The following is a 25,291-nucleotide window of genomic DNA, read 5'->3' as shown; positions in this document are numbered from 1 at the left end:
ACGCTTCTGCATGCACTGTGATGCGACAGCGACATTGCTTCGAGCCACCATGGAGCATTGATGGATATGTGGGGTCTAAGACCCCAAAAACGCTATTGGAATATGAGAGACGCTCTAGTGGAAGTCTGCGAAAATTTTGGCTACTATCTGGAGTTCTTTAACGTGCATCCGAATCTGAGCACACGGGCCTACAGCATTTTCACCTCCAACAAAATGCAGCCGCTGCAGCCAGCATTTAATTTCACGACCTGCGGGTCAGCAGCCGAGTACCTTACCCACAAGACCCCCGCGCCGGGGCAAAGTAGGAACACGAAGGAAGAAATATGGTAGGCGAATTATTTGGAGTGAGAAGCGCGTCTATCGCATCTCCGGGAGAAAGCGCTCGGAAGCAAGTGTCACTCTAGCAGAGCTACCCATCATGTAGTGTCACAACACAGCCACCCTTTGAACTAAGGCGGAACGACGGCTACCGCTGAGAAGCACGTGTTTGCACTGGCATTGAAATAATAAAGGGGGCGTTGCACAGACTACCTGAAAAGAGCTGTTGTGGCTACGAATTACATCTTGACGTCACTGAGCACGTGGAAGTTTACGTGTCCGGCGTCAACATCGTACCTGGACACATGGGTGGCAGCGGCGGCGGTGAAAGAATGCTTGCCTAAAAAACGCTTTTTTTTGCTCTTCCAAGTTGGTAAATTTTCTTATTTTCTGAATACCACCTTACCGCCACTGCCGTTGCCACTTTGTTTCGGTGCTTTGCTGAGAATTCTGTGCTAAATATGCCTTTTTTCTAACTGAATACTGCCGAACTGAGTGCGATGCAAGTGCTACTTTGAATCCCTGGACCATACAATGGCAAGCAGATGCAAGTCTGGTGCAACCCGAAGTGCAACCAATGTGAGTCCTCTTGCCTTGTTGGCTGGTCGGAGACGACATTTATGGCTAAAGGGGAGAGCGGTCACAAGGCATGGCGATTTGCTACTTGCCGTTCATCAAAAGCAAAATGTAGGAAGAAAAACTAGGAAGAAATTAGGAAGAAAATAGGAAGAAAAACATAACTAGGAGTCTTGATGCTTTGGCAGGGCTGCCATCTCAGATTGAGGAGACTGAAGACTCAATCCAGCTGTTGTCACAAAAGTAGGATGACATCTTGAGCCGTCAAGTTAAGCTGGGAAAGGACATTAGTTTAAACAGACATGCTGGTAAATTTCAAGTGACTTTCAACAATTGATAGCTACGGTTAATTAGCTCGAGTTTCGTAGTCGGAGGCTACACATAGAGTTCAACGTGTCCAAGCTACAACAAACGAGCATTTGCTGCTGAAGTTGATTAATGTGGCCAAGATTGCTAACCTGCCAGAGCTGACTACCTTGGAGTGGCATTGGTGCTATCCACCGGCTTCCGTGAAAGCCAAACAGAACACTCGAAATTATAGCTCGATTCGCCCAGAAATAATCTCGTGATAATGGCTGGGAAAGGGGAAACGCCTAAAAAAATTGTTCATGGGGTGTTACGATCACTGAAAATATGACCCAGCACAACACAGCTGCTGCGCAGCGCAACAGACTGGGCACGGAACAATGGATGTGGTTTTTATGGCATTGCAACAGCACGATTCTCGTAAGGAAAAGAGGGTGATAATGCCTTTGGCCGACTTTGATTAGCTGTGATACTTTTCCCCGCATTGCATTGTTACCTCCTCATATTTTTTTTGCATTTCGCTTATCATGTTCCCTCAGCCACACCTATAGACCTTATTAATCTTGAAAACTTGTATGACACCTGTTGCGAAAAAGCCCCAGTTGCATTCATATAAAACTCGCAAAGGGCAGGAATAAACAGGACAAACTTCATTATTTTTTTGGTGAAGAACAAGTAAGCTTTGACATTGTGATGTTTTCGAAAACGTGGTTTGCTTTGGAAGACGAGGTATCTACGCTTCCAACTTATAAATCATACTAAATGAAGCACACAGGCAAGAAGAGTGGTGACGTAACTATGCTAATCTCAAGTTTTATCGACTGTGAGTTGGTGCCTGAGTTCTGCTGCATTTCTTGTTAATAATACATTTTCACGGTTAGATACGGTACATCCGTATTTTGTGCGTGTCGCCGCCCTCCCTCAAATAATTTCAATTTGTTGTCACTTCTTTTTTAGACTCGCTGGTAGAATTTTAGTGAAAAAAATATGCCTCGAATTCAGGGTGGTGACTTCAACATCATGCTAGTTAAGAGCAGTGTTAAATTAGAACTTGAATCAGTGTTAAGCTTGCATTGCCAAAAGATAATTACAACTTCTTCACGAATAACTTCACAATCAACAGACTTAGATCTTTCTAAACAAATTCGGATCCTTCCCTCGTTATGGCTGGCACTTTGCTTCACAATATTACCAAAGGTGAGACAGCTGCGCATATTGCGGATTTTTATAGCTTTGTTTTCTAACGCCAAGCTGCTCCAAAAGCATAAAAATCGTGAAAAGTGCAGCGACTTGCTCTAGTGAGAAAAAAAAAGCTTCAATGGGTAAAAAAGGCCGAGTTGACTGATTTTACGCTCCGCCGAGGCGGTCCAGTGGCTAAGGTACAGTGTCAATATTTATGAAATAGAATGCGCGAGCACGTTGCCTGCGCTCTGTGACAGCTGCCTAAATCCCCATAACTCGATAGATAAAAAAAGCGCGTCCGCTTTTGGCGACATCACCCATTGCGAAACCAGAGCGAGAGCACAATTTAGCAGCGCTTGTCCAATGGTCATGGCTTGTTTCATTTGCTAATAGATGACGCGAATATCGGCCACGCTCTCTTTATCTGTCGGTTGATGGTGCTGTAGGAAGTCGCGACAAAGCGCAGGTCACGCAATTGTGTGTTTCCTTTCAAGAAAATTTACACTGTACTCGGCTGCTGACCTCTGGTCGTGGGCTCGAAACCCGGCTGCGGCGGCTGCATTTTTGATGGAGGCGAAAATGCTGGAGGCCCGTGTTCTCAGATTTGGGTGCACGTTAAAAAGCCCCACGGGATCAAAATTTGCGGAGCCCTCCACTACGGCATCTCTCATAATCATATGCTGGTATCGAAACATTTAACCCCACTTAACAATCGAGTAGGGGTTTCCGAGTAGTGCCAGGAATACCAGGAAGGCCCTAGCGTGTTTTCTAATTTGCACCTTACTGCAGGGTCACGAAGGCTCCCATGGTGCCGCCATAATCTACTCTGGACTGTTGTAAATATGCGTAACCCCACAAATTGTTCTCCCGTGCATCGAGCGTGCTGCTTCTCCTAGCAAGGCTGTGCGTTCTGGTGCCACTTTCAATTAGTGAAAATCACCGACTTAGCCACTCTAACCGAGTGGCATGCATTGCGAGATTTTCACTGTCACTTTCGCTGTTTCACTGTTGTGCGTGGCATGTTACTCGGGTCCTTGCGGTTTTTATGTCGAGCCTGTTGCATGATATCACCTACGTGCGCGCGTTCCTCACGTCTTTGTCAACAGGTAGCGAGAGATTCACTTCGTAACAGCACTGAATACTCTTCCATAGTGCATGGTATGAAACTTGCACGATTTGCGAACCCATGGTGTTCAGACCAGTTTAAACAGGCAGCTCGGTGTTTTATTTGTGACTCATGATGTGCCAGCTATCACGTGACACAGTGTTCATAAGCAGTAATTTGCAATACTGCTCCGTTTTGTAAAAAAAAAAAAAAAACTCGCAACGAGTGCTTTTGGAGGCGTCGCTGCGTGCCGGCTCTGGGCGACAAAAGCTTTTCGCTTAGCTTTACGTTCAACTGGTGTTTCTATCAGCGGCTGTTCCGGAGTGTGACTGCCATTGATTATTTATTTATTTATTTGCTGAAACATCCCGGCCGGTGTACGTTCTGCGGTTCGTTTGTGTGGACCACGCCGCTTTGCGGGTGGCAATCTCAAGTCAATGTTCATCGATAATAAGCAAAATAGAACAGGTCAACGTGGGCAGTATAATAACACGTCGTGGTGCGCGTCGAGAGGAGTTATCACCTAGTACCATTCTCTTATTATCAATTAGTGCCATACCCACGCACTTTACGAGATAGTCTGTGTGGCGAGGTTTGTCGCTTCCGCACCGCACTCTTAAAATGGTCCCGCACGAGGTGGAAGTGAACGGCGGTGCATCACGCTTTTGATGTCTGTTGAAAGCTTGCAGTACACTTCTCGATAGCATGCCACTTTTCTTAAGAAAAGGCCTACTGTTACGTAATTATGATTCTTTTGCAATCAGTTTTTTTTATTCTTCACGCGTGTAATGCGTTATTCCTTTTAAATATTTCCAGTGAACTACTTTTCTGAGCCTTTTTTTTTCTCGAATTGGCAGGTCCCATGCACATTGGGAATCAATGATACACAAATCATGAATGAGGAAGATTGATATGTCACTTTAAAATCAGCACAACGTTACGAGGCAGCGGATGTAGTACACAGTTAACACAAGTAGAAATGTCAGGCACGTTCACGTATAGATAAGACGCAAGTATGTTTTTATAGTCGCATGGCGGCACCACTAACTTTTGCAATACCAGCACCAGCAGTGGTAGGCATGTAAATTATGCCGTGCTTGACTTCCATGTCATGATGATCATGTTTGCGTTTGGCATTTACATTCGTCGTTGATTCAACTCTCGTATTACCAAATTAGGTATATGTGAAGCTGGCGAAACGACTGCGAGCGTGCTATAAGCGTAGCATATAGTCATGTTATACATGAAACGCATGCCACAATTATCATATTTGGACGTATGATCTACCTTTGTGTACATTCACGCTACGTAATACCAAATGTGGTATATGTAGAGCTAGCGAAACGGTCGCGAGCGTGCTATGAGCGTAGCGTGTAGTGATGTTTTACATAACACGCATGCCATGAATTATACGTTTTGACGTGTAATTTACCTTCATAGAGCTTGATAGATATTTTCATAGACCTGTCACATATGTTCTACGATAGTTTGAAAAGCCTGGTGTTCCACGCACAGTCGTTCTCTAACGGCATGAATGAGGCACACACCTAGACCAAAGCTCGGCTAGTAATTGAGGTGATTCGCACAGGGCCTGGTTACGCAATCGCGTTTTGCTCTTCAAAATGAACCTTGAGCGTCATCGATGTTTTAGAATGGCTGTTTGTAACTACTGTGTAATTATTCCACACAATATATAAATACTAATAAATGGCGTCGTCTCTGCAATATCCGCCTAATGCTGCCGAGTGTAATAATAATAATAATAATAATAATAATAATAATGATGAAATGGTCATATTCATCAGCACAACATCATGAGCTCTCGGTTAACGTGCAAGGCTAGAGAGGAAATTTCCTTACGATCATCCATCTGCTAGATCGTAACGCAGGGCGAAATAGACCGGAGGCTACCTATATGTGCTTCTAAAGCTGCTTATAGCAGCTTTTATCTTGGCCCCTGCGACAGGGTAACCACGTTTACAAATAAAAAATAAATGAATAAACAAATGAACAAGTTGCGCGAAGCGGAGTCATTGCGGTCGTCGCTGCTGAAACCAGGCGCAAAGCATGTTGGCCTACGTCACTGTAGATAAATACGCTCCTCGTTACTACGCTTCACACATGACAAATACATTTTCGTACAAGAAACTACGCCGTGTCTAGAACCGCCCCATAAGTCACATGTGAAGGCAGCACTGCAGTTGCGGAAACCGCTTGCCATCGCCACCGCCGATCACATGTGCGCCCCGGGCTGCGGGAGCAAAATCGGACTGCAGCGCCACAAGATCTCATGACCGCAATCCAGCCGCCCTCTTCGTCGGAGCTTTGACACTGCGTTTTTTCTAGCAATGTTTGGTGGGAATACAATATTAAAAAAAAGGGGGGGGGGAGACATGTCGCGAGACTGGGCGCAAGCTGGTATACAAAAGCTTGCAGTAAACACAAGCATTGCACTGACGTCAATACACAACACAACTTAGACAAGCACGTTTCACAATATGTGTCTGAGTCGCGAACGGCCGCAGAAGCAAAAACTAAACAAAGGACGGTGAGACAGCAGGCAGCTGAGGCACCACTGAGAGGCAGAAAATCAAAACGCATAAGGTCGGTATGCCCAATCCACCTATAGAACATTTTCAGGCCTGCTCAGTGCAGCCATGACTTTTCTTGTTCTAACCTGTACTGGAAGCTGTGAATCGATTATGACCATCGTTTCCTGCTAAAGAAACCTGTTCGCGGCGAGGTTTATATGCGTGACAGCTTTGATCTACATTTAACGTCTGGAAAGACATTGGTTTAGGTTACACTTTTTAGTCTTTGGCGACATATCTGCTAGTTACTCATTATTCCACGAAAAAGTCTGAAAACATTTCGCGATATGGAACGTATGGTTGATTTGAAAGAGCAAAATTAGATGGTCCAACGAAGTGACAAAATAAATAAGCTAAATTTCGTTCATTACTTACACTCACGCGCGCCCACATACACATACATTACGTAGATGTGCAGAAATTGTACCTACTCATTTACTACGTTTCTGAAATTTTTTTTGTTGACTTGGCGCTATTGTACTAGTTAGAATTTGTCTTCACTGGCCCCTCTCGCACTCTCTCTCATATAACTTGTAGCACTGGGAAAAAGTGTTGGCGCTGCGTAGTAAGCCATGTAGCCCTCAAGGTAGCTGTCACTGTACTGGCGGTTTTTGGATCGGTATGGTTCCTAAAAATTTTGGCTTTAAGTGGAGCTCAACGATTTAAGAAAGCGATTTACCAAAGGTGTCTGCAGGCGTCTGAGTTCCGCTGAATTATCAATACACATTTCAAGAAAACATATTAGACTAAGTTACTGACGAGACTGGCACAAAATTATAATAACCCCGAAAAGTGACTGAAACACCGGCAACAAAACACTATGCACCAAGCCAATGCACTCGGCAACGCACCAAGTGAATTGAAGTATTACAAGAAGCCCATCATGGTACTCGCCAATAGAGAAATGCTTACCGACACTGGACAAAAAAAAAAAAAAACGCCTGCTCAAAGAATCTACTGCCACGCGTGTTTATTGTTGAGAGGGCTTACGCTAACGAGTCGGAAACACACACATCTTTGTTTCAGAGCAAGATGGGAACATGTTGCCGATGGTGTCATTGGGACGACTTAGAAGTATGTAGTACGGACGCACACGCACGTTCAGCTAACGAAGACAAACTGATGTGGACGTCATCGTGACGAATGGCACGTTCTCATTTCGTTCTTCAGTCGTCCTGAGGAAACGCAAACGTTCGCACCTTCGGTTCATTGCCGTAATAGCCGTGACAGGTCGGCAGGCCACATCCCCCCCGTCATGCGGATGTGCAGTTGTACACTGTGCAAATATCCAGTGAGCAATGCGCATCACATATCTACGCCGATGTCCACAGACAAAGAAAATAGTCTTTTCCACTCGTCAACCTCGCACACCACGAGAACGTGCTTAAGGCGTGGCAATTCATTTGTTTAGATCAGCTTAGTCAAAAAATAAAAATTTGAAGGTCACAAGGGAGTGATGTCAGAGCCCATGGCAGGAACATTGAGCAGGTGGCATTGGTATGGCCTGACCGTATAGTTCCACAAGATCGAAAACCTGGCATACTACCATGGTTACGCGAACAATAGCAAAAAAGTTCGGAGCAATGCAGTGTATATGAGTACAGAAATGTAGTAGGTATGTTGCTTATGAAAGCACCAAGCTTGTAATAAGCCAGTCCTTTTAAAATTACTCCTTCATTGTTAAAATGAAGTGTCTGGCTTGCTATTGTTTGAAACTTTAAAAACAGCACGTTTTCCCGAAAATGTGCTCTATTTTCGGAAAAAGACGCAATTCAATTCCCATTTCGTTTCATGGGAAATTCGCCTAACTCCATTCCCTATCTATTCCTCCAAGCTTGGTCGCCATTCCATTCACATTTCATTCCAGGATCGCGAAAATGGGGATTGATTTCAGATTCATTACAATTTGGCACTGCCAACTCCGCAACACTCGTTTGCCCCAGCCATATACCTTTGTCATTCATTCACGTTACGTAAAACAATATTTGGTGTATTTTAAGCTAGCAAAATGACTGCGAGCACAACTTAGCGTATGACGTGTAGTCATAACTTGTAGCGAATTCCACTGGTAGATCCAGAGCGGCTGCTGAAATTCAAGATGCCAGCACTCGGATTCTCCGCCTGAGGTTGTTCCAAAAGTTGTTTGCCTCTACGTTGTTAAACCAGTACCAAAAACGACCTCGACATAGCGGATTATCTTCGGCAATAGTGCCAAGACTTCAGCTGTGCACACGGCGGGAAAGCACGTATGACCCGTCGTCCTCGCTGCTGCTATTGCTGGCAAAACTGGGGCTCTCGCTGTCGACCAAAGCGAGAAGCAAATCAGCAGCAGCACGTTTAGCAGTATCAAACAATGCCATTTCAGAAATGCAAACAAGTGCAGAGAGCAACGCCTTAAAAAAAGAAAAATAAACGCTAAAGGCTAGAAATGCACCGCAAACGGCGGCAACGCATTCTTGGAGTTCTGGCGAAATCTGTCTCTGCAAGATGGAGCCCCTCGGAATGCTCTGTCACGCAGTTGGTGGCTTGTAATCTGCCAGTGGAACACACGAACTTCCTCTGAATCTACCAGAAGAATGCAGATTCTCGGTTGCAAAGCAAGAAAATGTGCTCCCGCTCAACGCATGGAATTTGCCATAAATGATGTATTTTCAGAACAATGAACACAACACTTAGCCTGCGAACGAGGCTATGGTTCACCAGCAACTAAAGATGGGAATGCATGCCGCGTTTTTAGCGGCCCAAAAATGCGTCAAACGGGTGGGGGGGGGGGGGGGGCACCGGCGTTGCCGTAGAACGCGTCTTGCAAGCAAGCCGAGAATTGACCCCACCCAAAGCGTATGTGTGTATCTTACACAGTTTGACTGTGGGAGCGTATGCTACCCGACTTACGTGGTTCGCAGTAACCATGCTAATGACGCTGTCAAAAAAAAAAAAAAGAGTGGTTGCGAGGTATTGTGGAAAGGCTACCATGAGGTGGCATTTCCAGTTTGTCTTTGTGAGACGCGCGCTGAGATTGGAAGCGGTCTTTGTCGTCAGCAGGTGAGTAAATTGCGAAGGGGAACGTTTCTCGTCGTCGTCTGCTCGAGTTTAGAACTTTGAGAACTCATTGAACTTTTGGAAGAACGTAACAATAAAAACAGTGTGAACTTACTTGTAAGGTGCCACATTGTATTACTATATAATATAAATATTTCTTTTGTATTTCGTGTTTTTGTATATTTGATGAAAGTTACCTAATGTTTTTTCTTTAAAATTTATTTTTTTATGGTACTTAGTAATTCTGTCACAAACTTCTCATTGTTTCAGTTTTTATATATAGTTAATTTATCTAGCTATAGGAAAGGGGGCAAAGTTGTTCAAGTGTTCAAATTGAGTAACAGAGACTCAATCTATATCCTATATATTCTATTCTATATATCATAATAAATCCTATATCAGGTTGCTCTTAACAAACGTACGTGTCTGTTTTTCTTGACAACAGCCTAACATTGACTGCTGCATTCGGGTTGATGTCCTTTTCTCAGATTTCACAAAAACATATAGTACTGTCCATAACAAAAGCACACTTCCAAAACCCTCTGTTAATTATAGATTCTCACATACTTGTATGGATAACATATTTGTTCATAATTTGCTCTCTATTCACGGTTGTTCATAATCTATCATCTAACAGACTGCCTGAAATGTCAGGTGTCCCGCAAGGGTATGTCTCAAAAACTTCTTTTTTCTTAATTTATATTATTGATCTACCAATGCAAGTATCGTTTAACTTTCACATGCTTGGAGATGACTGTGTAATCTACTGTTCAATAACCAACACTCATGACTAAACACTAATTCAGCATGATTTCAGCAATATACAAACATGGTATAATTGTTGGATAATAAACTGAACAATGAAGAAGTGTAAGCCTGTGTTATTTTCTCGCGGCCATAACCCTGCCATGTATATCTATTCATTCGCTGTGTTCCCGAAGAATGAGCTCAATCATTCCCCACAGGCGTGTCTGCACAAGCAGGCGTTTGGTGTGTAGCGACACCACGGACCCGAGCTAACAGGGGGGGGGGGGGGGGGGGTCCGACTTTTTCCCACGCCTAGCCTTGCGAGGGTTTGCCGTGTCCGGGGAAAAGGGGATCCTGGTGGTTGAGACGACGCCCAGTGATTGGACCTTTAAGGCCCCCGGCAGAGGCAACACACCCCTTTGGCCCCGGCTTCACGTAGACGGCACCCCTGGGCTAACCCACCCAGGGCGAATCGACAGTTATCTTTTCTAGACGATAGTCTTTCTTGGGGACTACCGACGGAAAAATTTTGGTCCGTCTGTCTGTCTGTCTGTACATTTGTCTGTCTGTCTGTCTGTCTGTCTGTCTGTCTGTACCTTTGTCTGTCTGTCTGTCTGTCTGTCTGTCATTTGTCTGTCCGCCCTTAACGATTCCCCAAACGGCACCAAACAGCCAACCTCATCCACAGCGTCCACCAATATACCTCAAGATTGAGCGTTCATAGTTGTGCGATTCTCAATTAAAAAGCAATTATTGCGCACATCTGAGGCGCCGTAACAACACGTTGATGTTTTATAAGTCTGCATTTACACTAAAAGAGGTACACACAAGAAACTCTAAGGACTGTAGCGCTTATCGTGCTGCGCTGACAGTGCAGCGTGATGCTAAAAAAGGTAAGTGGTTCCAACGCTTTGCTACGATGACACGGTTCTGGCACCTGCCCATCACTTTACGTTCTACACCTTATCACCTCCAAGACAGGTGCGCATCTTTCTCCGCGGGCACGCACGCCTTAGTTTTGGAAGATAAGTGCCAGATGGCGCCCATGTCTAACGTGCCTCGAAGTGCTAGTTCACCTCCGCTACACGCTAGAGGCACTCTAATGCAGCGCCTGCAGAATACCATTCACCAATTCTGTTGCGCAGAATATGAAATAAACGTTTTGCTCACTCTCTCCAGACGCAAGACTATCGTCTATCGATGATATTTGCAGTGTAACATGCAGATTCGGGCCAATTTTTTCTATCTCTCTTTCTACCTGCAACTTCGTCTTTTCCTCTCACTTTACATCTTTCCTGTCTTCTCCTCTCGTCTAGTCACTTCTAATTTTCCTGGCGGCAAGGGTTAACCATGTGTGGTCATCCAACCTTGGTATACCATTTTAGGTTACACGGGCGGCGAACGAGTGGCGTCATGCAGACTCTTTATAAAGCTCTGCCGCGTCCCTTGTAGGGCTCCGTGGTGGGTGGTCGGCGCTGTTGCCGAACTTTCCCTACTATTTAATGGCGGAAGCCTTCTCTGAACTCCCTGATCAACTTCTAAAAAGAGGTCGCACCGATGTTCCATTTCTATTCAACCATCAGACCGACCTAAACAACTTCCCCATTTCCGTGTTTTGCATAGCAAAGGAAGTAAAACTCTACGCAAACTGTCCCTTTTCTTGGCGGCTGAATCCCTAACCGAAGCAATAGGAAAAGAATACAATGCATCAAAAATGAACACCAGTGACCTCCTGATAGAAATAAATAAGAAAGAACAAGTAACAAAACTTTATGACACAGACAGTATCAGAAACATGAATATCACAATCACAGCTCCCCGATCACTAAACACATGTAGCGGTGTTATCTTGGAACTAGATTACTTGAACCTGAGCCACGAGGAGCTCATCGAGGGTTTCCAAGATCAAAATGTAGTAAACGTCCAACGAATAATGATCAGACAAAAACTAACAACTCCCGACAAAACACATAGTCTTAACTTTTGGCACAAGCACACTTCCTAGCTCCCTCGAACCAGAATACTTGAAAATAAATGTCAGACCATACATATCGAAGCCGAGGCGCTGCTTCAAGTGCCAGAGATTCAGCCATGTTTCGCAGTCTTGTAGAGGTAAAAAAACCTGTCCCAGCGGCAACGCCAACGACCACAAGTCAGAGGAATGTCGGGAATCTCCCCATTGCTTAACTGTACAGGCGACCACCCGGCGTATTCTAGATCGTGTCTTTGTTGCAAAAATAAAAATAAATAGTTGCTCTAACAGTCAAAGAAGAACTAACCTTCTTTGAAGCGAGGAAAAGGCTCGGAATCTGACCTCATAAAAGCTATACCATTGCTGTGTGGCAGTCTGTCCTCAACCTTTCAGCAGATCTGATGTTGCCTGATCCTCACCGGCAGCTTTGCCTCTTTGCATGCTTTCCAAAGCTTTTCTGACTTCTTCTATCATTACTGGTGGGGTGTCATCTGGGGTACTGCTAGTTCTTATAGTATTAATGTCGTGGTTTCCCTGGCTACTGTACAGCATGTAGCGCGTAGACAGGATAACCGCTGGTTATTAAGGGTAACTAACTGGATTCCCAGACATGGCAAGCGGGTTAGGGGGAGACAGATGGTTAGGTGGGCAGATGAGATTAAGAAGTTTGCGGGTATAAATTGGCAGCAGCAAGCACAGGACCGAGTTAACTGGTGGAACATGGGAGAGGCCTTTGTCCTGCAGTTGACGTAGTCAGGCTCATTATTATTATTATTATTATTATTATTATTATTATTATTATTATTATTATTATTATAATGATGATGATGATCCTACATATGACTGTTTCAAATAATGAGAAAATGACTGTCCGTTTCTGTTGGGTTTGAAGGCACATAGGGATACCAGGCAACGAAAAGGCGGACGAATGTGCGTCTTTAGCAGGACAGACATCAGTTAAACAAACAAATATTCCCCTTAAGTTATCCTACGTTCCATTCGTGTAGCATTATCATCGAAATAGCAGCAACAATCCTGTACGAGTAATAAATGGCATTTTGTGAAGCCCCTAGTGGGCGAACGGAAGTCATGTTCTCACCAAGAATGGTTCCTTGAGGTCATCCTATGCCTATTCCACATTGGGCACACTCCCCTCATTCACAACTTTTGGCTTAGAAGAGAAGATTTGCCGGAAGATCAAAAATTTCAATAGCTATTAACAGTTTTACACATTGAAACAGAAAGACGAAAGCCTTTCAGAGACACCACACCCCAATGCACCCAACTCGAATTTCAGGCGATGATTCACTTGTTCCACTGTCTTACGTTATCAATTACCTGAAAAAAGTGGCTTCCTCCATAAGCTTTAGAATTAAAATGCATACACTTATCACTAGGTACCTTGCGTTTGGCGCAGCTTAGCCTGACTCACTCTTGCGCCAATAAACTCAATATAACTAAGTAACTAACTAAGCTCAATCATTCAGACACCTCAGCGTCCCTTCGTTTCATCACCTGTACTGTGTCATTACTCCTCTAACATCATTTCAGTTGCTAATAAATCACCAGGATTTCTTAGACGATCGACACTTACGCCATACTCCACCACATATTGAAATGCTTGGTTATAAAACTTATTAAATTGAAGCTCCAGAATTCATGTTTCATATTGAGCCCCCCTCAAACATACATCATAAATGAACTCTAATCACTTCAAAATTATGCTATCAGAATTATTCACAAACCCGCCACTTCGGCTTTTGGTGCTCGACTGCTGGCCCGAAGGTCGTGAGATCGACCCGGCTGTGGTGGTCGCATTTTCGACGGAGACAAAGATGTTCTAGGCCTGTGTACTTAGATTTAAGAGCACGTTAAACAACTTCAGGCGAATGAATTTTCTGGAACCATTCATATACGGCGTACTTCATAACCATGTCGTGGTTTTGGGACGTGAACCCCTAAGTATTAATATTTATTTCATTCATTCTGCATGCTCTCATGATATCGGCACTTCCTCTTCGAAGGCGGGATTGGGTTTGGAAACTTGACTTTCGTCGACCGGTTGCCACACACCCTCTCTCTCTCTTTTTCATAGGCTTGATTTCAGTTCACTGAACTTCTCCCCGTACATCACGCTCTCATCGTACTGGTCACCAGCTTCAAGCCTCACTACCACGCACCCGAACTACTACATTCAAAGCCTGTATTTCCTAAAGAGCAGCAAAACACTGGAACGGACTTTATGACGCTATTACTGTCATGATCAATCCAGCTATATTTTCTCAAACTCTTTAAAACACACCTGTGTAATCTTTTAAACACAATTCTTTATGTAACACCCTGAAAGGGGTCCTTAAGAAAATGAAGTGGCTTAACTTATTTGTAACCGCTTAAAAATGCTTATTTTTCATATGTCTCTGGAAGATCGTCTTTACCAGTTTGAAAAAAACTTCGGGACAACTGCAGCATACCAAATTTTGCACAAGAAGCTTCCTTTCCAAAAACTTATGTTGTGGAGCAACAAAAATATTTTGAAATGAAGAAAAAAATTCAAAAATGTGTGATGCTTGGTTGCCAGGTGGTAAATAGTGCAATTAGAAACGCTATATATGCAAAACTATTCAAAACAACGAGAATTCAGAAGATACAATTCGAAGACAAATTAGCGAGAATGATTAAAAAAATAATAAACGTTGTGTGAAATGTTTCCATACATATAGAAGAAAAAAACAGGGCCGAGGTGCTGCTTCATTGCTCGTGGTATGTGATGAAGCATTGCATGGTTTTTCATGAGATAACGGAACTTGTTAACATTTCTCAGTAATTTTTTGTGAAAAAAGGCACGAGGTGTTCCAATAGTATTGGAAGCTCGTGATGGTAATAATCCCTCTATCTAGAGTGCCATCTAGAATATCCGCACTTAAGTGCACTTCGCAAGTACTTCTTTCCATGAGACAGCGTCGTCTGTTAAACAGTTCGACAGATACCACATTGCTTTTTTTTCTCGTCTCTTGTTCTCTCGGTTACGTCTTACGCAAGACAAGGTTAGACTAAGAGGTGCTTAGACCCTCCAAAGTACAATTTCGCGAACAGTTTTAAAACGTTTTGCGCTGCTCCGTAGCCAGGGTCAAAATGTACTGCGATGGCCTTCTTGTGGTGACGAGAAGCTCTGCAGCTTGTGCCTGCACAATGCACCCCAGTGATGTGTGGACCTCGCACCTAACCAGAGTAGCTATAACATTGTGCACAAAGATCAGCAGCTACGCACTTGCAGTGGAGGATACTACTTTAGGCTGTAACAAGCCAAACCCATGAACAGCTGCAGATGTCTCACCCTTACGCAAAGCATCGTCGCCATAAAACTTGAGGTGGGGTGCTGTCATCCTTGAACTCTACGCTTGTCCTTATTCATTTCAGGTGCAGTTGCAAGACAGTTTCGAGCTGCAAGTGTGTTTTGAAGCGCTGGAATGCGCACCCACGCTCGCGTGACGACAATGTGTTGAGAGCGAATAGTGACATATATCCACACCCTGTGTCTGATATAACGATCCAAGCAAAACCAAAGCTGTTGCAAACTGGCTGGGAAGGCCAACTCGACACTTTAAACAAGCGACAGACATTCACATTTTTTTGTTGAATACATTTTTAGTGAATCCTAGCATCAGCTTTCTATAGGATAGCTGACTGAGTTCGGGCAATAAATAATGCTCAACTCTGTTAAAATACAAAGCTGGCTCTTTAATTCCATACTTGGCTTTTAAAGGTCCTTTTAATTGTATACAGAACTTTGATACTACTGTAGCACAATCACAAGGGGCACGAACTTATCTCAAGTTTACCAATCAAGTGCATTTTCCCAACAACACAGGTATATTGGTTCTCGTAAAGGTCTCTCAAAAATCATTACGCCACCGAAACGAGCATATTCAAATTGATTGTGCAAATAGAGTGGCTGTACGATCTACTAGAAAGTACTGGGGCAAGAAAAACAAATTTAACACGTCGAAACCGACAATTCAAACAGTCGATTACCGGTGATCGATCTCAATGGGTGTGATATTGAGAGTTAAGGTTAGCGAAGCGTAGTAAAGTTATCATAAATATAGTGAATGCTTCAGTATATACTGTATTTTTATAGCCTATAGAACTATTTGATTTCACCGCACTGCCCCTATACTCCTGTTCTCTCAATAAAATTTCCCATTAGCTAAAAATTGAGTTAGTCGCTCTAACCGAATGGCATGCGTAGCAGGGTTGACTCGGTTGCTTTGTTGTGCTCAGGACGTCCTCCTGTCGCGGCACTTTTCATGTTGACGCTGCTGCGTGCGGTCACCTACGCGTTTGCCGGGAGCGAGTACGTCGTTGTGTAAATGTGACATCATCCCCCTGCATGCGACGCGTCATCTTCAGGCTCCGGCTCCTGGGTTCTCAAATTGGGTTCCGTGAGCGACAACGCATGCAACCTGTTCCCAGGTTACCACCATTAGCAATTATTTATTTGTATAAACGAGATTTCCTTGCGTTTTGCACGAAAATGTCATTGCACATTTTTGCGCGATGACATTTTTGTGTAAAGTGTTATCTAATAAATATCCGCACGCCTGTGTCGGCAGGTAGCGAGATATCCACTTGGTACAAGCACTAAAGACTCGTCTATAAGGCACAATATAATAAACTTGCACGACTCGCGATCTCGTGGTGACAGAACACGCGTTCGAACCAGTTTAAACGATATTAACTGACTCCTCGGCACTTTTCTTGTGACTCATGACGTGTCAGCGATCACGTGAACAGCTTTCATAAACGTTGATTTTTTACTGCTTCGTTTTGTAATTGAAACTCCCAATGAACGCTTTAGGAAATGTCGCTGCGTGCCGGATCTGGGCTAAACGAGTTTTTAGGCTTAGTTTTACGTTCAACTGGTATTTCTCTCGGTGGTCCTTCCGCAGTGTGAATGGCGCACCTTTTTTCTTCCTTTTTCTACAACCAATCCGGCCTCCGTAAGTTTCGTCGTTGACAACTAAGGAGGGGTTGCTAAAGTGGCTATATAGACGGTGAAGTGGGAAGCGCAGAAAACCTCCTCTCCAGGCAGGGAAAGCGGAAGGAAAGCGAGGTGGCAATTCCAATCGATCCTAGGCCGATTTTTTGCCGCCCACCCCACCTCTCCGCTTTTCAGCAGCCATTCAGAGCGCCACGTGGTGGTGGCGTGGTGGCGGACTCGTGTGTCTTTGAGAGAAGCATTGCCACTGCCACGTCATAGCTACATCTGCGCGAAAGCGCGAGATGCCGCTCGTCCTTAGCTGCGGCGCGGCAATCCAAAGGCGATCCAAATAAGCCTCCTTGCTGCTTCGAAAAGCCCGCTTTTCGTGTCACTTTTGCTGTGAACTGTAGGCTGTCCCGCGTTGCTTCGTACAAGTTCCTTACGCTAGTCGTGGATAGGTATGCGAGGCAATCGAGAGCCTATGTATTACAGGGAGTTCTACATCAGTGCCTCCTCTATTTTATTATTGCCAGCCAGATGCGCCTGATCCAACCATTTACCACCCTATGCTCTAGCCCTTTCCTGCTCTCACTCAACGCCAAGCCTTTGTGAGAGCTTTTACCTCATAAGGTAGAAAACCCATCATGTGGCGCCTCGTGCATGACGCAAATCATATGAAGGAATTTTTCGTTCAGTTCTATACAGATCCGTGGGGCGGCGTTTCGAATTCCTCATGTTCGTATTGTTGGCTGTCATTCTGGCTCTGTAAAAGATACGGTGTTTTGAGATATAGCGTGTCACCGTTTGTGGCGCCCTACGGGCAACTAATGGGGAAGCGTTACTGCAACGCAACTGCGTGCGCTGACTGTGAGACCGCTGTGATGCGGCGGTGGCACTGCTTCGAGCCACAAAGAAGCCCGAAGGAACAAATCTCACAGACGCATGATATTGGAGTGTGAAACACGTCTGTCACATCTCCGGGAGAAAGTGCTCCGAAGCGCGTATGACGCCAGCGGCGCGACCCCTCTTACAGCTCCGCATCACGACCACTCCCTCAACTAAGGTGAACCAACGGCTCTCGTTGATAAGTGCGCGCTTGCATTGGAATGGAAAAGAATAGAGAAGATGCTGTCTACTTCAACGGCAACGGCCTTCACTAATGAAAATTTGGAAGAAGCTAGCGTGGGTAGCGCGCGTCAAGATGCCTCATCTTTCAGTACCATTCGCCTATAACTTAGTGTCATAAGCACGCGCATCACGAGGTAGTCTCTGCAGTGAAGGTTTCTTTGCTCCGGCGCCGCACTCTTGAAAGTGGTCCCATACGAGGGGGCTGTGAACGGAGCTGCAGCGCGCTTTTGTTATCTGTTAAAAGCTTGCAGTATACACTTGGTGCCATTCTAACAGTGCGACAGAGAAGATAGAGCAGCAGACGTAAAAAAAGTCAAAGCAGTAATATGCTGAACTATGTCACTGTTCTTAAGCAAGGTCCCTCTATTACGTAACTACTATTCTTGTGCCATCGCGCAAGAATGTTTTATTTTTCATGAGTGTGATGCCTTTTTCTTTTTAAAATGTTTTCGCTGAACCTAGCACTCAAAACCTTCTTTTAATAATTATTTACCAAGCATGTTTCAAGGACTTGATAGGTCACGTGGTATGAAAAAAGACAGTTCATTTCATACTTCGCGATAATCTGATCAAACATAATCTCCAAAATCTGATCCAGTGTTATGTGCAATATATATCAATTAAAATATGCACTTCTACCATGTCCCGCTGCAGGATCGACTGCTGACCTCGGCTGCTGACCCGAGGGTCGCAGGATCAAATCCCGGCGGCGGCGGCTGCATTTCCGATGAAGGCGAAAATGTTGTAGGCCATGTGCTCAGATTTGGGTGCAGGTTAAAGAACCCTAGGTGGTCAAAATTTGCGGAGCTCTCCACTACGGCGTCTCTCATAATTATATAGTGGTTTTTGGACGTAAACCCCACATATAATTAGCACTTGTGCCATAATAAATGACATGGTAAATGCCGCTCACTCCTCCAAAGCAAGATTTGCTTTCTCCAAAATTGAAATCACACTGCTCCAAAAAACTACTTCTCATTCGATCTCGGCCGTCTCACCCCTGTCTGCGTCATACTGATGGCAACAATGCACAAGCGACCACTGTGGGCATATGGTATAATCTTTACCCACTCAACATCGCAGGAGAGATATGTTTCCCGCGGCTAACGCCTGCATTTGGCCCCCAGTGCCTGGGGCATCAGGGCATTCAGCGCTTACGATGAGCGACCATGGCACTGCCGCCAGTATGGCCGTAGCGAGCTGCCTTGGTGGAACCTTGGGGCGATGTACTTATCCAGTAGCACCTGCAGCCACAGCGGTGCTTGGGTGCCATGCTCCGTCTCTTGTAGGCCCGTCAATGGGTCCCGTTGACGCTGGAGCATGGCCACTGAACATCCTTTCCGGTAAGTCGGCAGACCTTTCTGCGATCGCACACAAACCTGACGCAGATTTTACCATTTCCTTTGATAACGTGTAAGTAGATCTATTCCGAATAGCGTTGTACGGAACGGCGTGTCAAGGAGCGAAGTTTTAGAAACTAGTACTTTTTCTCTATGAACAGAAGAACACCACTGTTCCTTTCAGGATTGGTGAAACTGCAATGGTAACTCGTAACGTTTACGAAGGAAGGGGATCGTGAACGGCGTTACTTCGCTAAACATTCTATGGCACTGAACAGGTGCACGTATGCAGTACATCAAATACAGCACGGCAGATGGACTAGCGCTGGCAGCTCAAAAATTGTGACGCCTGCCTGTCTACAATATTACGTGTTGGGATGTACACAATATTACAGTGCAGATAAAGCCTCTTCCGTAACAGAGGTGCCACACAGAGATTTCTGTGTTATGTAATGTACAAGTATCTACAAGCTCATCTGTGATAATCATGCCATCTTCAGTTGTTATTATCGTGCAATGGTTCTGAATTTCATTGTCTATTAAACGGTCAGGTTAGCTGTGGGAGGCAGAATGCCGTGTTCTTTTTATTTTAATACTTGACTGCCATTCAGTAGATTGTGCTTTCGTCATTGTTCTCGAGTTTTTGTCGGTCAGTCTAGCGTACCAACAAATATAACGGCCGGCAAAATATGAATCCACAAACTGCCAAACAACCAAAGAATAATTGCGATTGTTCGAGAAATCTTGTAATTACGGCAAACAGCGTTTCTGCAATCCAGGTAGAACCCGTGGGTATGCTCGTTGCCCCGTCGGCTGCGAGACTGACATGGTCGGTGTCCTAACCTGCCCGCCCCATAAAAGTGCAATGCAATGTGCGGCTGCACTTTTCGTGAAGCAGAATTGACACTATAAAATTTACGCTTGACGTAGGTCTCCGTCGGGTGCAGCCGACGCTTGACGATACGCCACGGCAGTGATCACGTATGCTACGCTGTGTGGTTCAAATTTTTGCTTGTGGTACACTTAAAGAACAACGCAAAACTGTCGTTCCTTGCCAATTTGTTTTGTTTTCTGCGATGAAACCTAAAGAGAGATTATAGCATACCTTAATCAAACCTTACCTATGGCGGTGATAAATATCAGGAAAGTTCGGCGATAAGTAGAAGGTTCGCTCTTTAGATGCGTTGAAGGTTGATGGTCAAAGATCACTTAGTAACGAGCGTAACTTTAGGTTAAGTTTGCGAATATGGAGCTAAGGTTACCACCCCGATGTGTATGTCTGAAATACGTTAACGCAATAAGGACCAATGTACTTTACAAAGTACACTTCCTTAGTTGGTAAGAAAAATACATAACACAATATTATCAATTTGCTAATTGGAATTTCGGAAGCAAAGAGTTGAAGCAATATAATGCTAACTTGGCGAATCGACTCTACTCTAAAGTTTCTGCTCCAAGAGTCACTAAAGTTTACAAAACGAGAGCTCATGCAAGACACAGGATCAGTACTGTTTTTTTTTCTAAATTTGTTCTAGTTTTCTAAATTCATGCGTTAAAAACGAAGATTGCTTGTGCTTCCGCAAGAATAAAATAATCCCTGCACTGAGCGAGAACTGTACAGAGTGCATAGTTTTTCTCGTAGGTGTAATCAAATCTGGGTGTACTTTTTATAGCACAATGGGACATCACAAAAGGACACACTTGCTTAATGTTGTGTGGAGCCTGCTAGTATAACCAGCTATTTCCTTTTAAATAATGCTGGTTATTCGGTTATCTGATACCCATGAGGCTGCGACAGGGGCCGCTGTGAATGGGCGAGAGCCCGTTTAAGTTTTCATGGTCGCATCTGAACCTAATATAGACATTTAGGAGGGGAAGGGCAATGAATATTTTAAGACGGCTCTCTGCCAACATTATATATATATATATATATATATATATATATATATATATATATATATATATATATATATATATATATATATTGAGATCTAACAGACAATATTGATAAGTAAAGTATAGTGGAAGTTATTAGACCTAATCGTAATGTAAATCAGAAGAAAGAAAAGTGGGTGAAAAGATAACTTGCCGTGGGCAGGATCCAAACCTGCGACCTTCGAATATATATATATATATATATATATATATATATATATATATATATATATATATATATATATATATATATATATATATATATATCTGGGTCAAGCGGAAGCGTTGTCAACAACGATAAAAATGTTGCCCAACAGTTCGGGAGGGGCCGATAACGTAGACGTGCAACCGTCTTTGCTGCAAGGGCACAAGTGCAGAGTCGTTGCGAATGCGCATGTGGTTCTCATCTTGCCGGCCGGTTCTCGACGTCTGTCGGGCCACCCAAAATCGTCGCCGCGGTAGGTGAAAGCAGCCCGCGTCGCCGCGCGTGAGAGAAGTTTCGCGTGTGAAAAAGGTTGGCTCTTCATCCTTCATCTCCGGCCGTTTCTTCTCAATAACCTTAAAATGGTGGGGAAGCGTGAGCTTTTCACGTTTCTAGTACACGTGAATAAAAGAAAAAGGAGAGAAAGAAAACAAGAAAACACACAGTACACGTACGAGTTGATCAGAATACAGGCATGGCCTTTAATTATCAATCTGTAGTGACAATTTCATTCTGGCTTACTTACCGGAGGCATGTGAGTCCTTCAGGGTCCTCGTCAATGCCAACCACTTACGTTCTAAATTTGGAAATAATGTTTGCGCTCGCGCCTTTTTGGGAAACCCGGCTGTAAAAGAGTCAGGCTGATATTTTCCAAACTGTGGTTTGGCAGGTGCATTATTCTTGGACAAAGGTAGCTTTGGCACTTAAGTGGCGTAATACCGATCCATATATGTATGTATATATATATATATATATATATATATATATATATTGTAATGACGAAAACCGAAACTGGAACTCTCTCTGGCACAGACTCGCATGCTAGGAAGGAAGCCGAGGAAGACGAAGCAGAATAAGAACAGCCGGCCTGCAGCAAAGGCGTTGTCTCTTATTTCTCGTCGTTACAATGGCGCAGTCGACGAAGAAAACGGCTTACGTCTCGGTTTCGTCATCCAGAACGCCCGCCGACGTGCAGCCGCGGTAAGCGTCGCTTGAGGACGGCGTCAAGCCCTCCTCGGCAGCTGTTTACTGACACCACCGTTCGGGGACGGCGTCAAGGCCTCCTCGCCGTCACGCTTCTTCGCTGATGGGACCCGCAAGGCGTCCGTCGCGGCCAGCATCGATCCCAGCACCGACGGATGGCGTCCAGGCCTCCGTTATGGTTCCGGGAAACTTGTCCTGGGACGCGACACGTCGCGGCAACCATGCGCACGGGCCTCTCTCACCTAGGGATGGCGTACATGCCTCCTCCATACCTGGCAACCTGTCGGCGCTTCAAGCACCCACCGTGTACGGCGTCGAGGCCTACCCGGCGGCGCAGGACCGCTTCATCTACGCCACAGTACCAGGTCACAACTCATCACACGGGTTCCGCTTGCCTGGGAACGTCGTTGACGCTTCCAGCGCCCTGGAACCCATGTCCACGAATCCGACCACAGCTGGATTTCCAAGGGACGCCGTCCACGCGTCCTTGGTCAAGAATTGTACCACCTCGAATACCGCAGTCACTGTATCCTCCGCAGAGGCGGGCCTTGGCTCTTCGTGCGGATCACACGACAGCGCAGCGGAGCTGCAGCATACCATCGCGCAACTCCGTGTCACGACCAACGCCCTCATAGCGTCGAGTTCCAAGCTATGTCCTGCCATCTTGCCAACATTGTGCGCACTCAATGCCATGTTGGCTGCGGCCGCCGCACAAAACTTCGAGGTAAGCTCGCCCGAGAACCGTCGCAATCTCCGGCGTTCTCTCGCGGAGGTATCGGAGCAAGTGAACTGCTTGGCGGGGGCACATTTCGGAGTTCTGCCCGCCGTCCCGCCATCGCCGATTTCCTTCGCGCTACCGGAATTTCGCGGCTTCCAGGACGACGCCGAGGAATGGGTGGCAACCGTCAACGCTCTCGGAACGACTGAAGAGCAGAAGTGGGACATGGCCATAGATCGCCTGCGGGATGCTGCCGCAGCATGGCACAGGTACGAAGGCGTCAGGCAGCAGTCCTGGGCAGAATGGAGTGCAGCCCTGATTGCCGCTTTCGGACGGATTTCCTGTGACTCCAGCAAGTCCAGCTCGATCTTCCCCGAGGCCGAGGATGGAGCCCAGGCAGCGCCCCGCCTCGAGGCTGCAATCGTTCGTTGCAGCTCGTCAACGGAATGCTGCCAGGAGTTCCCTGCTGCTGACCCTGACCGAAGTGGCTGGAATCCTACACTACAGGTCCCGGACTCTGCATCGGTATTCGACCTGAAAATACCCCCACCAGACCTTCGTCCGGAGATACGGCCCTCGCGCTCGTCGTCTGAGGACATCGAGGCACTCAATCCTATTGTATTAGACACAACTGAACCCTACCAGACCACGATCATGCTCAGCCACGCAGACACTCGGCTACCAAGGAACGTTTCCTTCGAGAAAGCCCAGATACCTAGCTACGCTGAGGCCACTGCCATCGAGAACTTGCCGAGGACCAGCCCTCCTGCTGTTTCCTCCCAGCATACGATGTTTGCACATGACAGTTCGCCAGAAGCCACCGGCTCGACTACGTCTGGGAGTTCTGCTGTGGTATTTATGCCCAACCATGAGCTGCGTCCCATCTCATTTCAAGAAATGGCCCAAACGTCATCATGGCTGCCTCGCAGGGCATCCCGCTGCAGTTCAGTCCACCAGCGACGGTGGGACAAACACCAGCGTTTCCAGGTTACTCTGCGACCTTGCCGGAACAGTCAGGGCCGTCCACCTGAACTGCATTCTACGAGTTGTCAGGAAACGTTGCATCATGGACGAGTTCGACCACGGCGACAAAGTCAAGCCCACCCACCAAAAACTTTACCGCCAGCTCCGCGCGCGCACAGGACCCAGTCTCCATCACGACACGGTGAACGACCCAGACGACATAGCCAGTGTCGGCCGCCGGAGCCAATTTCGACAAACTTCCAGCGTGGTCGAGACCGACCACGACGATGTAGCCAACCTCGCCCACCTGAAGCACTGTCAACTGCTGCAGCTAGCCTTACCTACCAGAACATTGTCGTTTGGCCCAACGACAATGCTAGCAGTCATGGCCGAGTGTAATGACGAAAACCGAAACTGGAACTCTCTCTGGCACAGACTCGCATGCTAGGAAGGAAGCCGAGGAAGACGAAGCAGAATAAGAACAGCCGGCCTGCAGCAAAGGCGTTGTCTCTTATTTCTCGTCGTTACAATATATATATATATATATATATATATATATATATATATATATATATATATATGGAAGGAGGGAGTAAGTACAGTTTCTGCTTATTTACCGGAAACGAATTCGTTTCACTAAAGGTCTAAGACAAAAGCATAGTTGCTAAGGTGCCGAACGTCAACACCGTAGTGTCTATACTCATTAACAAAGTAGCCATCCCCTGAAACTGAAAACCAATAATCTTCAGCAACTGTAACAATGGCATAAGGGCTTGAGCTCTGCGACCATGCTGCGAATAACTGCAGATATTTCACTAGTGTGGCAAAATGGTAGACGCCCACATTTACCCAGATGATTGAAATGGCTAAATAAAACGCATGCGGGGTCTGCAACTGAACTGTATGTTTCAGCAGACACCTACACCTTGACTATTATCCTTCAGTGGCATAATAGTAAAGCACACACTTTGCGTTGTTGTACCAAACAGAAGAGTCAAGAGATCTCAGCGTCCGCTGAGCTTGCCTCTACACTTTCTTTTTCAGACGCTTGGATAAGGCAGGTGTGTCATAAAACATTTGTGTAGTTTTGCAAGAAGCGTGATGCTATGCTCTCCGTAAAGCACCGGTACTTCAATAAGCTGTACAGGCCAAAATTACTTTGGATTTTTTTTCGGCAATGGCCTTGAACACTCTCCATTCTTGC

General features: G+C 45.4%; 1 protein-coding gene across 3 annotated transcripts in view; it reads left to right on the top strand.

The window, feature by feature from the left end:
- The first annotated feature begins 621 nt into the window (after positions 1 to 621).
- The window catches only part of LOC142777400 (diencephalon/mesencephalon homeobox protein 1-like), a 104,395-nt gene continuing 79,725 nt past the window's right edge, over positions 622 to 25,291 (top strand). For 2 of the 3 annotated variants that reach the window (XM_075881751.1, XM_075881749.1), the window contains exons 1-2: positions 622 to 897; positions 19,029 to 19,288. In XM_075881751.1, coding sequence (XP_075737866.1) covers positions 896 to 897; positions 19,029 to 19,288 — 262 coding nt within the window. In that variant the 5' untranslated portion in view covers positions 622 to 895. The remainder of the gene's footprint in view (positions 898 to 19,028; positions 19,289 to 25,291) is intronic. The other variant, XM_075881750.1, reaches the window with a different exon arrangement.

This window comes from Rhipicephalus microplus, chromosome X, assembly GCF_043290135.1.
Source record: "Rhipicephalus microplus isolate Deutch F79 chromosome X, USDA_Rmic, whole genome shotgun sequence".
Classification (NCBI taxonomy): Eukaryota; Metazoa; Arthropoda; class Arachnida; order Ixodida; family Ixodidae; genus Rhipicephalus; species Rhipicephalus microplus.
This window is presented reverse-complemented; position numbering and strand designations above follow the sequence as displayed.